The sequence below is a fragment of the Ipomoea nil genome, unplaced genomic scaffold (assembly GCF_001879475.1).
Source record: "Ipomoea nil cultivar Tokyo-kokei standard unplaced genomic scaffold, Asagao_1.1 scaffold3069, whole genome shotgun sequence".
Taxonomy (NCBI): Eukaryota; Viridiplantae; Streptophyta; class Magnoliopsida; order Solanales; family Convolvulaceae; genus Ipomoea; species Ipomoea nil.
Window position 1 is genome coordinate 5,128,726 of NW_017619497.1, and position 17,273 is coordinate 5,145,998.

At 34.4% G+C, this 17,273-nt stretch overlaps 1 protein-coding gene and 1 non-coding gene across 2 annotated transcripts; one reads left to right on the top strand and one right to left on the bottom strand.

Annotated features, from left to right (window-relative positions):
- The first annotated feature begins 11,494 nt into the window (after positions 1–11,494).
- On the top strand, positions 11,495–11,567 carry TRNAV-UAC. The gene has a single exon. It is a non-coding gene; the product is annotated as a tRNA-Val (tRNA).
- Positions 11,568–14,312: 2,745 nt separating this feature from the next.
- Positions 14,313–15,639, bottom strand: LOC109165782. Its single transcript, XM_019314711.1, has one exon. The coding sequence runs from the start codon at positions 15,555–15,557 to the stop codon at positions 14,595–14,597; it is 963 nt and encodes a 320-aa protein (XP_019170256.1). The 5' UTR covers positions 15,558–15,639; the 3' UTR covers positions 14,313–14,594.
- Positions 15,640–17,273: the final 1,634 nt, after the last annotated feature.

The window sequence follows — 17,273 nt, forward strand, 5'->3', positions numbered from 1 at the left end:
AAGATAGACTCTCATTTGTAATTTTCTTCCTTGGTATATGAAGAAATATTATGTCATTAAATTGTTTCATCATGTTATAATATATTTCATTTATTTTCAGTTAATATAGGCAATGTTTGGTTCATGGGTTTACACACATGAATGAGAATCAAAATCATAATTAGTGTTTAGTTGACAATTTTTTAAAACACAACTATATATGGGATTTGATTACCCTTCAATTAAAAACTTCATTCTCTAATTAAAAACATGTATCATTCCAACTAATTATTAGCTACTAATATGATTTTTAAGTTTGGATTAGTGTTTTTAGATTTTAATTTTGTTTTGATTTTTTTTTATATTGGTGCTTTAGATGTCATCATATTAAGATAAATTTCCTTGATTTTTTTTTTTGTTTGTTTTTGTTTTTGTATTTTTAAAACCTTTATTCTCTTTATAGGGTTAAACATAACCAAATATCAATATTGATAATCATTCTAATTCCACCATACTACCAAACATGCAAAATACTTTCACCAAAATTCATTAACAAGTATTTGATTTTGATTTCGATTTCAATTCGCATGTGTGAACTAAACACACTCATAGTGTATTGTGTGAAAAAAAAGGGAGTATTATGAAGGTGGGGGACATAGGACATGTAACCTTATTGCATTGAACTTCATTTTTGTACTATAGTAGCTAGGCTCTAACAATAGCCAACAAGAGAGATGTTTACTTTATGTTTTTGTCAAATTGTCAACAACTTTAACCAACAGAAATATATTTAGTTTGTCAAATTGTCAATAATGACTCTAAGATGAGAGTTTTAATTTGATAAGTTTTGATGAGAGTATTGATATTTTATTATGGAAAATACTTGGTGTACTCCCATTTTAAACTCTCAATTTTTTTTTTTTTTTGGTAGGGATTTTAAACTCTCAACTTGTACTCCCTCTCACATGTTTTTGATGTAAAAATTTTTCTGTGGACCCACATGATTAAAAATAACCAATCCTGATTTGCCACCTCAGGAAGTATAAATGAGGGAGTAGAATTTTGGGAGTCTATGTAGTAGAACTTTTTTATTATTCATATATAATGAAATATTTATTGACGCTTTCATTAAATATACTTGGATTCAGTGATTTCTTTTGAGTCGTAGTTTTGTCAAATACTACACTGAATCAATAAGTTAATTCCGTACAGATAGTTGTGAATATTATTTCTTTCTTAGATGGTTTGCAGATCCAATTTCCTCTATTTTTACCATTATTCTATTGTTTCATTTATTGATACTCGTGCTCTAAAATTGACAATAAACTTAAGTTATATATTTACTAACAATACACGGTTACATATTATTTTACTCAACTTAATTTTATTGTGACCTATTTATGTACTAATTTTTTAGTAAATTGAGTTTGACTAAACTCGCCGTAAACAATGAAATATAAAATCATTCTTTTTTGAAAGCCAACCAATGAATGATTGTATTAATGAATCAAAGCTGCAATGCAGTCTAGGGGGATATAATCCCAATACATAGCTTGATCCTGATCAAATGCTAACGAAGCTAACGTATGCGCATGCGCATTAAGCTGTCTAGAAATATGATTGAAGATGACATTATTAAACGACGAAATTAAATTCCTACATTGGTCTATCAGCACTCCAACATAGGACATTATGATAGTCGATCTCTGCCGTATAGCATTCCTCAGCTGTAAACAATCTGTTTGAAGGGTTACCATTGTTATATCTTTTTCTAATAGCCAGGACAGAGCTTCCTTACATGCTAAAGCCTCTGCCATAAACGGTGACAAGCAATTGGGTAATCTTCCATTTTTTACCGCAAGGAAAGATCCCTCCGAAGACAAAAGCACAATACCGTATGTAGCTTCTCCCGTGTTTTCCCAGTATCCCGCATCCACATAACATCGTTGGGTAGTGTCCCTGTCTCCATCCGCCGTAACTGCTGTGTGGGGTGTCGAGCCGCGGCGGGCTACTTGCCGGTAAGACTGCAGTGCCGCCGTGGCCTGCGTCCAAGCCGCCATTGGGCGCGGCAATGTGGCGTCCCACACTGCTGAATTTCTGCATCTCCATATGCGATAAAATCATTCTTTATTATCTATACTATATAATAAATCAGTGTTGCAAAAATCGCGTTGCTGGCCGCGGCGATGAAGGCCGGAATCGGCCTCCTCCACGGCCACCTCTCCGGGTGAACCGGCGATTAAGTTTTTTTTTTTATTTTTTTATTTTTTATTTTTTATTTTTTAAGTTGTAATGTGTCAAAACTTCGGCACGGCATAACTTTTGACTCAGTTGTCCGTTTTGGACAAATGTTTTTTTGAAATCGCGTATTATTTCGAGATCTATCCATCGCAAACTGCCGTAGGCGGTTTGGCCCACCAATTTCTAAAAAAAATGTTTTATTAAATAGTTTATAAGAAAAAAATATGAGAACATTATATTTTATTAATGAATTTTTAAAATTTTTTTATTAAAAATTTGTCCCGTACATTATTTAATAATCTTTATTTATAATTTGTCAAATTATTTAATTATGGTAAATTAGGGAATAATTAATGATGGTAATAGAAATCCTAGAAGAATATAGAATTGAAGAATATGTAATTATTGTTATATTATTATTGCGACTCACGGAATACAATAGAAGAATATTTAATTATGGTTATATTATTATTGTGCCTCACGATCATTATATACTAACAGAACTTGAAAAGAAACTAATAATAATAATATAAGTGGTAATAATAATATCTAAAAGTAATTAAGTGTTAATAATAATAGTAAGAATATTAACTTAAGAATTATAACATAGATTAAATCGTAATAATTAATAACAATAGTCTAGGATTAAATTTAAAATTGTCAGGAAAGATAAGCGACCTCTGGTGAAATTAACTCTTAAATAATTATATATCAATTTAAATATTCTTAATATATTACAATAATTCTATTCCGTGCATCGCACGGGTGAAAATACTAGTTTTTCATATAAATTATATATTCTTCATACATTCATCAAACATGTTAATGATAAGTCAAGAGTTTGATTAATTTTTTCAACTTTCGAAATACTTAAAATTCTCAGTTCAAAGAATTTAAGTCCCCATCGCTGGGTTTGAACTTACGACTACCAATTTGAAATAGTAATCAGGATGCCATCACACTACAAGGTAGTTAGTATATATTTTTTTATATCTAATATTTAATTTATATTCTTTTGTATTTTTCATTAACCATTTTTTTTGAAAGATTTCATTAACCATTAATAATAATAAAAATATTATTATAAACTATTAATTGAATATAATATATGCTCTGTCCTATATTCAGAAATTTTAAATCAACGTGCCAGGCTTATAGCAGAATTTGCCTCGTCTGATCTCCTGCACGTTGAGGTTAGTTGGGGCTAATTTTATTGTATACAATAATTATACACTGAAAAAAATATATGGAAAAGGCTCAATGAATTTTTTTAAAAAATAAATAAAAATTGAAGCAAAGCTAAAAACTATTGGATTTTGAAAAAAAAAAAGTGTAATTTTAACCCTTTAATTATTAGCGTTATTAGTTGTTTTAGCATTTAATTATTAAAGGTGAGTAAATGCCAATCTCAATTATTTTAAATAATTGTGATTTTGGCTGCATATCAGCCACATCGCGTTTTTTTTTTTTTTTTTTCTTAAATTAAAATCAGTTTATGTTGTCTATAATTAACCAACTTTCATAGATTAAACTTGAAATATTGTAGTTATCAATTTAATTATCTAATTAATTTGGTTGGAGTTGTCCCACACATATGTTTTCTTAGCTTAATGTCTTTTCAAATCGTCAGTATAAGGGCAAAAGTCACAATAATTTAAAATAATTGAGAGTGACGTTTGATATATACTAATAATTAAGTGACTAAAATTACACATTTTTCTTAATGAACAACTTTGAATTAAAAATTATTGGATGAAATTAAATAGGTCAAACTGTATATACTACAAGTCTACAACTAAATGTATGAATTCATATTATTAAGTATTTAAGACATTTTAACCCTAAATATTATAAAAAACTTTATACATACTTCTATAATATTTAATTTTACAGTATCATATCATTCATTTAAAATAAAGATCAAGGGGGTATGACTGTATGAGTTAAAAAGTTTGTTTTGATAATCTTAAAAGGGAGTTTAGTTTATGGGATGTTATATTATATTACATTAGGCAGTAGGATTAACTAGATACTCTGATATTATTACAGAATACTTTGTAGGGGCTTGTACTTTACGAAATGAATGTACTTTTGTTTTTATGTAATTAACGAGGTAAACTCACACTACTCTTATATAATAATTTACAAATCACATAGAAGAGGTAAATTACATTAAAAAGATTTTGTGCGATGAATTCGATCAAGAGGGTATTGATGATAAGAATTGAATTCGTGACTTTTAGATACAAGAATCATGTTTCACTCACTTGGTCATCTCTTTCGAATCATGAGAATATAATATGAACATGTTTAGTTGGAGATTATATTGTATAATTTATTTAAATATCCTTAATATATGTATTTGCAATTTAAAAAGAAAATATGATGATATTTTTTGTAATTATCACTTGTGTAATTTAAACACTATACTCTTCACTTCTTATGAAATTTTCAAGAATGGCACATTATGTTGTTACAAAGTGCATGTTTATTATTGAAAAAATTTGCATTATATTATGCAAAATGCGAAAATGCAATATATTTAGGGTTTAGATTTTAGAGTTTAGATTGTGGTTTTTGGTTTTATTTAATTTAAGAGTTCACTTTTTATTATTTAGGCCATGTTTAATATTTATGATTTTTTTGGTGGAAAAGCTTATGGGCGGAGTGCTTAACAAGTGAAGTGAAGATGGAGAAGAGAAATTCAATTGGGTGCAGTGGCTGTCGTCTCCATGTGGGCTGACATCAAAAGTGATCGATGACCGCCATTTTCGGCCTTGCTTCTATGTCTAACTTATTTTGATGCATGTATGCGCGCACACACACATACATACATATATATATATATATATATATATATATATATATATATATATATATATATAGGCGAGTTCAGGTGCGGCGGTGTCTTACGGTGCGGCGGTGCGACATTACCAATAGTTCAACAAATATACACCATCAACGTAGGAAAATACACCACAAAAAACAGAGACAAATTAGGTACGCATCACCAAACACACACAACTAGATGTGAGTAAAAACACCATACAGTGTTCGAAAATATACACCATTGGGGGTGGTGAGTTATATGGTGTATTTTTTTTAGGTCTGTTAGTGTATTTTGTGATGTTTTATTGCATTTCATTGTGGCGTGTTTTTCATACACTGTTGGTGCATATTGTTAATACTGTTCGTGTATTCTGAAATTTCGCCGCACCGCCGCACGGGAAGATCCCGCCGCATTTGAACTTTATTCTATATATATAGTGAAAGGTTCTCGTGCGGTTGAATGCTTCCCGTGCGGATATGCGGTGGATTAATGTGTGTGAGATTTGTACTCAATGTGCGTGAGTGTTGTGCTTAATGTGCCTGAGATTTTTACTTAATGTGCGTGAATGTGTAAAATGCAGCAGAAAATATTGATGTCAGCCTTCTTCCCCATCCCCAGTAGCCATTTGCCCCCTCCCTGATGATGATGATGCGGAGGCAAGCTATGGAGGTTAAGAATTATGGGAATAATACAACAGAAATCCACACTTTGCTGTTGTGCAAATTTTACTGTGTGTGCGTTATTTATATAAACATTCAACTGCATTGAAGGTAGCTGATAACCCAGAATCCATGGCCAAATTGAAGGAAGAAGTAACAAGAAGCTTGGGCATTAATGTGCGTGAGTTTCTGTTCTGCTTCCTTCTGAGTTCGTAATTCTGAAATACTCACGCACATTAAGCACAAATCTCACGCACATTAACCACAATACTCAGGCACATTAAGTACAAAACTCACACCAGGACTATGTGGTCTAATGGTACCCGGGTTGGACTTTCATTTGGAAGATTATGAGTTCGAGCCTCAGTGGAGGCGTTATTGGTTCAAAAAAAAAAAACGCACATCCGCACGGGCAAAGCCGGGGTGTGTATTTCAGAATTACAAGCTCAGAAGGAAGCAGAACAGAAACTCACACACATTAACGCCCAAGCTTCTTGTTACTTCTTCCTTCAATTTGGCCATGGATTCTGGATTATCAGCTACCTTCAGTGCAGTTGAATGTTTATATAAATGACGCATGCACAGTGCACTGAATGTTTATATAAACGCATGCACAGTGCACTGAATGTTTATATAAATGACGCATGCACAGTAAAAATTATCAGCTACCTTCAGTGCAGTTGAATGTTTATATAAATGACGCATGCACAGTAAAATTTGCACAGCAGCTAAGTGTGGATTTCTGTTGTATTATTCCCATAATTTTAATTTTTAACCACCATAGCTCGCATTTTACACATTCACGCACATTAAGTACAAATCTCAGACACATTAAACACAACACTCACGCACATTGAGTACAAATCTCATGCACATTAATCCACCGCACATCCGCACGGGAAGCAACAAATGCACGGGAACCTTTCACTATATATATATATATATATATATATATATATGCATGGTATGTAGCGCCCACAGAAATTACTTAAAAACAAAATTATTGGGACCTTATGTACTTATGTAGCATCGAAACGGGAAACGAGTAAGAAAATCTAAGTCTAATTAAGGTGATTAACCTAATGACCCAACAAGATAATTAACGTGACGATGATCTAGCTCAGCTCGTGTCTTAGCTAGCCAAGATGCTTTAATTTGGCCGAGCAGAGATTGGAAATAATCTATAGGTTGGGGCTGAGACATTAGTGAGGTATAGTATTACGCTTGGAGAATCCCAACTTATATAGAAGATCATACTCTATCACTCAAATGCTTTTATTTGACTTTTTCAACTCTTCTAAATTATAGTAAGTTTGAATTTTTAGGTGTAAGAGTAACATTTATGCACATAGCGAATCATTATGTCTACCCAATATCTCTTTTACTGACCAATAATCTACTCAATCGTCTTGTCCAACCAATAACTTCACATAACATTAACTTGTTAGACCAATTTGCAAGGTCGATCGTCTCATTCTAATTGATTGATGTACATCCTTGTATATCATTTTTTTATAGGAGGGAGGGGTAAACCCTAACTGAGAAAGTAGACTGACCCTTAGTGACCAATAGAAACTCTCTAGGGGGAGACTGGTGAGTCATGTCGATCCTTGTATCTTACTTTTGATTGGAGGGAGGGATATAAACTCCAATAGAGAAAGTAAATCGGTCCTTAATGATTAGTAGAAATTCTCTGAGAGAGTCACACCCATCCTCACATATAATCACATCTTTCATACAATAATTGTCCTCTTTGTATTCTAATTACATATACAACTCCTATCTTACATCAAATACTCGAGATACATTAATCTATATATTGTATTTCACCCCCCCCCCCCCCCCTTTAATTTCCTTTTTTTTTTCTTGCTTCTTGCACACCATTGCAAATTGGGCAAAATCATCTTAAATATCTTCATGTGCAAAATGGTGAAATATTGTCAAAGTGGTGATGATGGAGTTCAATGAGTTTCCGAGTTCTTATTATGAGGAGTTAATAGTATTGTACTTCATATTCAAAAAGTACAACACGGCAGCACAAGTGAGTAGCCACTTGCCTGCTCAAATAATTAGTAGTTTGATTAGTGCTACTATCTTTTGTACTTTATCTTAATTATTTTGTTTTCTGAGGTTATATGCCTAGATTTAGGTTTTAAGTTGACTTTTAGAATATGGGTAACCTAATTTAGATCCACTGAATCTTGCCCATAATGCCGCACTTTTCAATTTACATCATACGAGAAGACATGAAATTTAATATTTAAGATTTTTTGTTGCAAATTAAATCACATTCGATCAATATCTTATTAATGTGACATTAATCTAAATTCAACTCGCGGTACACCTACAAAATTAATGTTGGAGTAAATGCGAACATTATAACCCTTATTAATTAAGATTCTATTAGTTCTAGTTATATTGTAACTCCTCATGTATATATATTTGTAATGTATCCCTGAACATTATGATCCATTTTCAAATACAAGTATGTTCTCATATGGTATCAGTAGTTAGGGTTTAAAAAAAATTATGACTAACCATTCACAGGTTGCTGACGGCTCTGTCACTGTCTCTTCTGGCGGACAGTCTCCGATGCAACTATTGCTTCCCTGTTGTCTATGGCCATGAATTCTTTGTCCACTACACATCATTTTGTTACTATCAAGCTAACTACCCGAAATTTTTTGTTTTGGCGAACGCAACTTCCTTTCTTACGAGGGCAAAATCTGATGGGGTATGTTGATGGTGCAATACCCTGCCCGCTGGCGACTCTTTCTCTTCCGTCCGGCGAGGCGTCCTCCTCTAGTGTTGTTGTTGTGCCCAACCCAGCGTTTGCGTTGTGGGTTCAACAAGATCAAGCCATCATGTCCATGCTAATTTCCTCTCTTTCTAAGGAAGTTATGCATTTGGCTGTTGGACGTCGAACGTCGAAGGAAATTTGGGATTCTGTTGAGAAGGCCTTGGCATTTTCTTCTCGAGCTCGTGCATTGAATTTTCTTGGTCAGCTTCAATCCCTCTGGCAAGGCGATGCGTTAGTGACTGACTATTTGGGGCGAGCTTCAATCCCTCCGGCAATGCTTCTTCGTAGGTCTACTTGTTGGTGTATGTTGATGACATTCTTCTCATGGGGAATGACTCGGCTTTGGTTGCTATGTTGTTGGCCAAGTTCTCTGCCGCTTTCAGGATTTGTGACTTGGGAGCCCCAGGTTTCTTTCTTGGCATCGAGAAGGTTAGCTCACTTTCGGAGCTTGGCTAGAGCTTTGCAGGCACATGCATGCTTTGACTGTGTCTCATTGGGTGCTGATGGATCTCAACGTCGCATTATTCTTACTTCCCAAGGGGTCACCCATCCTATGATTATTGTAATGTGATTGCTGTAAGTAAAGCATGCTTAACCACAGAGTTCTTTGACTATTTGGTTGTCATATCCTACTTAAAACCATTTGGTGATAAGTAGGTGACATTTAACTACATTCCACAGCTCCATGATAAGCCACAACGTCACGTCTCGAATCGAGCAGGGATTGAACTCGGCCAACCCGGCCGACGCCCAACATGTGCAGTTAAAATTGGTCCTGAGGTATGTTAAGGGTACTTTTAATTTTGGTATGCGTCTGCGTAAATCTTCATATGTTGATCTGCATGCGTTCTCTGATTCTGATTGGGCTAGTTGTCCCACCGATCGGAAACCTACGAGTGGTTTTGTTGTGTTTCTTGGTTTTAATCTTATCTCGTGGGTCTGCAAGAAGCAGGAGACGGTAACACGATCTTCTACGGAAGCGGAGTACAAGGCCCTGGCGGATGTTTGTGCAGAGGTCACGTGGCTTGTCTCGTTAATGCGTGAGCTTGATGTTGGTCGATCGTGTTCCGGTGCTTAAGTTATGGTGTGACAATCTTGGAGCTACATGCATGTGTGTCAATCCAGTCTTTCATGCACGTAAGTACTAAGCATGTTGACATTGATTATTACTTTATTCTTAACAAAGTGACTTCAGGTGAGATTCAAGTGAACTTTATTTTCACTAAGGACCAGCTTGCGGATATTTTTACGAAGCCTCTTCCGGACTCGCGCGTTCCTCGTTTCTTCGTGACATGCTTCAGGTTGTTTGACTACCATCAGCTTGAGGGGGATATTAAGACTCTATTAGTTCTAGTTATATTGTAACTCCTCTATGTATATATATCTGTAATGTATCCCTGAACATTCTGATTCATTTTTCAAATACAAGTTCTCATCACCCTAACATGTAACCGTAAGTTGGGTCCAAGCTTGCAATAGAAGAAAGGCAATGGAATACAACGTCTAACAACGAAGATTAAGGTTTTGAGTATCCTGGAGCTATTTTAACTTAAGAGTATAGTGTATTAAAGTGGCTCCTTTGTTTAATAACAAACATTATATTTATATCTATTCCTTTAGGGTTATAATGTACAAAATGGTTACAAATAAGGTGATTACATGTATCATTGGGCTCATATCTGCCAGGATTCATTCTAATACATTTTACCACATAATTCACTGGGTGTAACTAACTCTAACATCATCCTAGTCGTTGGACATTCTTGAATGTATATGGTCAAGCTACCAGCTCGGCTACCTATATCGTTTTGCCTTAGATGTTGCCTTATTAATAGCAGAAAAATGCTATTTGTACTCCGATCTCAAACTCTACTTCAAACTTTTTACTCTCACACTCATACTTTTGATGTAAACACTTTTGGTAAGACCCATATGATAAAAATGCCTTATCATATCTTGCCATGTAAAGGAGTAAAAGTAATGGAATAGGAATATTCCTGGAATGAGTTACTAGTACAATTGTAAACTGTCCTAAATTGATATGTTTCCTTCTTCTTCTTTTTTTTTTTTTTTTTTTTCTGTTTTTAAAAAAAAAAAAATTAATGATGATATACTTGTTTGTTTCAATTGTTTGTATATATATATATATATATATATATATATATATATATATTGAATGCTACTGGCTTTAATACATTGTAGTATCTGTCCATCTATACTTTGAATATAATTTTATTTGAATATATATATTTATACAATTGTACCTTCCACTTGTTATATTAGAATAAGAATACCAATAAGGATCAATATATAACAAATTAATGGAAGTTCTCTTTTTAAAATTTATGATAGCATTCAAAAAAATGTTATATTCCCTGTCACAAAAAGTTCTTAATTTCATATAGTTAGCTGCCATTTGACTTTTGGCTTATCAATATTTTAGAAGAATAAAAGTGACATTTATCCTTAAAATTTTACCCAACAGTAACAATTGAGGGTGATTTCAGGTCTTTTTTTTTTTAAAAAAAAAAAATTATATTTTGTAAAACCATAAAGTATGTAGCTGCCCACTACACCACAGCAACTTTTGCATTAGAGGAATTGTTATTATAATTAAACATTTTATTGAATATAGGTATGTCATTACTAATTTTCTAGCACAATTAAATTGTCCAAAATTATGGCATTATTAGGTTAAAATGTTCCACCTTATTAAATTACTCAATATCACATTTTTTCCTTCTCAGTTGCAGTAGTGACAATTGAATTTTACTATTATAATTTGATAATTAATTGTAATGATATCAAGTCATATTTTATTTTTTGAAAAAAATATATTCATCAGTTAATTTTGGACAATCTAATTGTGATAGAAAACTAGTAATTCCATACCTCATTTCAATAAGTAATTTTTAATTATAATGTCTAGTTATATTTGCAGTACAAATCAAACCTATTTACAATAACCAATACCCTAAACAAAGAGTTGCTGTGGTGTAGTGGTTATCATGTCAGTCTTACACACTGAAGGTCCCCAGTTCGATCCTGGGCAGCAACATGTTTTATTTTTTAAATTATTTTCTCCTACATCTTAATAATTCCTACGTAATTCTGCTCAGGAATCAAACTGAACAATAATTACACCTTAATCCTACGTTAGAAGGATCCCTGGAGTTGTGTTTTCTGCTTAAAATTTAAAACAGTTATTTGTGTCAGTGTTTAACTGAGTTTACAAGCCTTTTGTAATTACGGCTACATATATACAAGCCCAGAAAATTCACATTATAGAAGATTTTGAGTTGTTTCAATCCTGGGATTCTAAGAACCAACTTCCAATTTGTTGCAGGCTTTTATGCTGACAAATTTTTGGGATACAATGGGGGTGTTTGGCAAATAGTTGTTAACTGATTGGGTTAGTTGATTTGACTAGTTGATTGTAAAAAGATGTTTGATAAATTAGATGTTGGTTGATTTGAGCAACTTTTAGAATTTAATTTTTTGGAACAATAAGTTGTTACAAAAAGTTAATTAATAAAACACTCATATTGGTTGTTTAACCAAGTCAAACAGCTAAAAGTGGTCAAACAAATCAAAATTGACGGATAAGCTAACTATTTTACCAAATATGGCTAATATCAAACCGCATCAATCTCATTTCTGTATAAAGAAATGGCACCAAAATAATTTCGTCAAACCATACATTAATTTCAAGAAAGGGAGGAGCCTAAAGATTTTTGGCAAGACAATTTTTTAGTAGTTTACACATAGGAGAGAATTGAATCTTTGTTCTTACAGCATCTAGTATTGGAAAGCTACAATACAATGCATAATTGCATATCATATCCCAGTTTGTACCCTCGTCACCAAGGAACAAAGAAACAATCAAATCACCATGAAAGGAGTGAATGAGCGGGTGAAACATGATTTCCATAGATTACGATTTTAATTTTTGTCAATTAAATCAGTTACATATAATTTTTCTAGTAATGTTTACCTCTCCACAAACAAAAAAATAAATAAATAAATAAATAAATAAGGAAAGAAAGAAAGGAGTGCTTGGTAGCTGAAGTCTGTAGAATGCATAATGCTTCCAACCATTTCCAACTGCCAAATTAGGATTCTAATACGGATCCTTTTCTTCCTGGCTAGCCTTGTTAAAAGCCATCAGAACGTGTTTTTAGATGCAAAGAAGAAAAGGAAGGTATATGCTCCAAACAACTAGGGATATTAATCTTATCCTGAAGATGATGAGTTAGCTCGATAAGATCGAAAAATCTTAAGGTTAAAGTCAAAATATTTTAACCCCATAAATCCAAAATTGATAAACCTAATGATCCATACAGACTAGCTCTAGCCACTTAATACTATTCTTCATTTCATAAGCAATGTGAAAGAAAATAATCAAAATATAGTGAGAGCTTATATGTAAGCTTGTACTTTTTTTTTTTTAATTACAAAATAAAATATTTTTATAAAAATAAATAACAAAAAATAAAAATATATTATAATTATCCCAATTAAACTAAAGTTCAACAAACAACTGCCCACCTTGCTTACCTACTACATTAGGGAAGAGGTAACTAATCATCTCCTAATCCATTGCATCTGGACAAGACAACTCAGGCAATTGGTTCTTTCCCAGGCTAGTTATTCATTAGGTAATGCTCAGAGAATGGAGTCACCAAGAAACAGACCATTTCAAAGACTAAGAAATGTCAAGTTAAGTACCGTTGACTCTATTACAAGGTAGTATCTGTTCTATACTTTCTCTAACTATTGCAGCCCAAAGAGTCAATACCCCACCACCGAGGTTCGATCCTGTGACCTTTCCCTCAAGGGGAGCCATAGAGGTGCCATCTAAGCACAAGGTGCTTGGCTCCTAATAGTGCAGTTTCTTTGAATGACTTCTTAATAGAGGCTCAGACATGGGAAAAACTCTTAGGAGCCTATAACTCTATGAGAAACTAATATTGAAAGTCCAAGGGGAAAAATTCTTCCTATACATAAAAAAAAAAAAAATTTCTGGTGCTATAATGGATCAGAATTAATTTACTTATCAACTATTCTATACATCATCTCTGTAGGGCAGTATGAACTACATAAAATGAAATTTCAAACTCAAATAGGATCATCACTTCCTTCAGTTTCATGTTCACAGTGCTTCAGATGACTCAGAAGGGGTTAATCCATTCATAAAGTTAAAGACCTTTTCCCACCGTTAGCTATTATTTAATGTATATATAATATAAAATATAACTCTCAATCATGAGATAAAAGAAACAATGGTTATTGTGAAGTACAGTACTATGGAGATATCCTACCAGATTGGCACTGTAAGCAAAACAAATCATTAAGGTCCGCAAGTTACCACATGTAATATATGCACAACAAAAGTTTGGCATAAGCTGGGAAACCTAATGTATCAAAAATATATGCACAATAAAAAAGGAAGCACGGGATATGCAACTACTTAAAGCAGTTCATGCTTTTGTGCATTACATACTGCAAAGTCTGCATTCTGCAATAGCCTATTAAAGATTTTGCATTCTTTCACAACCCATATCTTCCTAGGTAGGTGAACTGTGGAACCATAGATCCCAGCAACACGTTAAACTCAGACTCATATAAAAGGCTTCTCTTTGCTAGAGAATGAGATCAAATCATAAGCAGACATTAGAAACCGAAACATTTGATGCATTTTGGTTCATGGATGAGGGGGCTTACACTAAAGTACTAAACCTCCTCTCATTAATTTGAAAACTCAGATAGATTTGCAATACCTATTATTATACTAATGAAGAAGGAAAACAAAGAACACAATGCCATAATCAAGGTATAGAACAGATTTCAACAAGTTCACCGGAAAATGACGATAATCATCAATGTATGGAACAAATTTCAACAAGTACACAGGCAAAGGACTATCGAACTGGATATCGTTAGAAACACATACAAGCTTTCAAGGGAGCATCGAACTGGAAATCGTTTGATGATAATTCTTCTTCTTTACATGTCACATTTCAGTTCTTACAACAAGTGTGGAAGAAAGCATAGAGTTTTAGGCTTTCTCACCAGAGCAAGGCGGTCATGTATCATCGTCCAAGTTCTCCATCTGAATGCTGCTCTTGAGAGGCACATATTCCCCAAGATATCCTCCCAGATGATCATAAAGAGCAGTCTTGTCGATCCCCTGATTATGATAACTCTTGCAGACATAATAAAACACACTCTGCACCAAAAGCCCTACAAGATTCACAATCACCAACACTCCAACCAAGAATCCCCCGACCAAAATCCTGGAAAGAACACTATAATAGTCCCCTCCATTCACCACAATCAGCCCAAAAAACCCACTAATCACTCCACAAATCGTGAGGTAGGAGAAAACCAGCAGGAATGCCATACGGGCCCTCCCCCTCAACAATTCGTAGCTCTTTTTCATGGCGGCGAGGCCGTAGACCGGCTCAAGCACGGAAATCACGCTGGCCAAGTGCCAGAGAGCAGTAATGTAGACATGAACCACAAGGAACAGCAGGAACAGGACCACGACCGAGAACAGGAACAAAACCACGCTCTCGGTATCCACGGCGATGATGAGGAGCACGAGAAACCCTACAAACACGACATTGTAGACGAGCATGAGGAGGGAAACCCATACGAAAGTGATGAAGAGGCGGCGGAAGACGCTGGGGATGGCGGAGAGCGTGGAGGCGAAGGAGACGGGCTTGGCGGTGTAGAGCGAGGCGACGGTGAAGACGACGGCGGCGGTGGAGAGGAGCGAGAAGGCGAAGAGGAAGAAGAGGTAGCAGAACTGGAAGAGGAGGAGCTTCGCCCACTGGTCGGCGTGGTCGGCGTGAGGGTTTTCGCGAAGCTGAACAAAGATTGGGTGGGTGAAGAGGGAGTGGGCTAAGATTGCGAAGGAGAGCGGGAAGATTAAGGTTACAGTGATTAGGTAAAATGTTTTCGCAGATCGCTTCGGAATGGAGATTGATTCCTTAACCACGTCGGGAATCGTGAGGAATTGCAGCTCCTCCGGCGGCAGATCCATCGCTAAAGCTCGGATCTAGGATGCGAATGGCGGTCGGTGAGGGAGAAGGGTATAGATTATAGATCGCCTATTTCTTCAATCCTTTTGAGTTTCATTAGTCAATACCGTACAACTGATTCCAAACAGTCAAAGGACAAATTTTTAGATAATCCCACTTCCACCTCTGCACTCATTCAATTTACACTTTGACCCCACATCATATTTTAAATTTCGCTAAAACAACACGATACAAAGATAATTATGACAGTAGTTACGATTTTGTAGTCCAATAGCATCAAGTTGCTCTTTCATAGGGAAGTTGTGGGGTCAAGCCTCAATAGAGACTATTGACTCTTTGTGCTTCAACAAGTTGTAATAGAGTCAGTAATATTAAAAAAAAAAAAAAAAACAAAAAACAAAAGAGCCGTCAAGATCCACTAAATCCGTCATAATTAACGGCTATCAATTACATGATCCCCAATCACGTTGTCCTATCAATTATGGTTATCATTTCATAATCACGTTACGATGTCTACTCTCTTACTATAAAAGGAACTCCGTGATCAATGACAAATAGAGATAACATGAATAATTAACTACAAAATTTATAATGAAAAAAAATGTCCTTATACTCTTATAAACTTGATAAATTACTCATAATCCAAGCATTTTACAAAAAGTGCATATACAAAACTTTTCAAAAAATAATGGATTTGGCTAAACACCATCAAATAAGGCTGCTAGTTTTCCATTGTGGATTCCGCGTAAAAAGTTTTGTGCATCCACTTATTTTCGACAATTCATCTATATTTTAATATTTTAAATTCATGTTGCACCATCCCACATAGATTTTTAGGGCTCTTCTATAGTTCTAAAATGATTCTAATATACTCGGTGGTGTACTAATTATTATATCATGGATCAAGGTCCTACTTACAAGGTGGATTCGAGTCTAAAATACACAATTTGTATACTGAATATTTATAATTTACATATTAAATGTTCACAATTTACATACTAAATGCTTACAATTTATATTTTACAAAATTGTGAGCATGCACAATGTAAATTGTGTATTTTTTACCTGGGTCTATTTTACAAAGTGAACCCGGTCCACATAATATTTTTGTGGTGGTTACTGCGATGCTAAAATTAGGCCCAGTCCCAGTAACATAAGCCTGGGCTTGGAGTCTGGACCAGGGCCGTGCTTGAAGACTAGAGCCCAAATACGTTAGCACTACTCTTAGGTCTATTGAGAAGCCCAACAAGTGTACTGCAAATCGAGCAAATCAATAAATGAAGTAAATATTGCAAAATAATAAAAAAATTTAAGAGGGATATTACATATTCGGCAAATTCTTGTGGACCAGGTCCAAAATGACGTTGTTTTTATGTAAAAGAAAAATTATTTGCCTTTTATGAGTGTAAATGCGTGTTAGAATAATGAACATTTTGGATAAGATAATGTATTTTATGAGTTAGAATAATGTATTTTATATGTAGGGAAAAGGGTCAAATAAGTCCCTAAACATTACCCAAAAAGTCAATTAGGCCCTTGAACTTTCAAAATGTGCAATTAAGCCCTTAAACATATTATTTTAGAGTAAAGAGGCCCAAAAACCGTTAAGGACCTACAATTATAGGTCAAAAGGGTTCTGACCAACCTCCGACGAAATTCCGACAACACTCCGGCAAAAAAACCAGCGAAACGTTCGCCGGCGTGATTTGGCTGCTTTC

What these genes read in the sequence shown, in the direction of transcription:
- LOC109165782 (XM_019314711.1), bottom strand. Translation starts at nt 15,557, where the DNA reads ATGGATCTGCCGCCGGAGGAGCTGCAATTCCTCACGATTCCCGACGTG.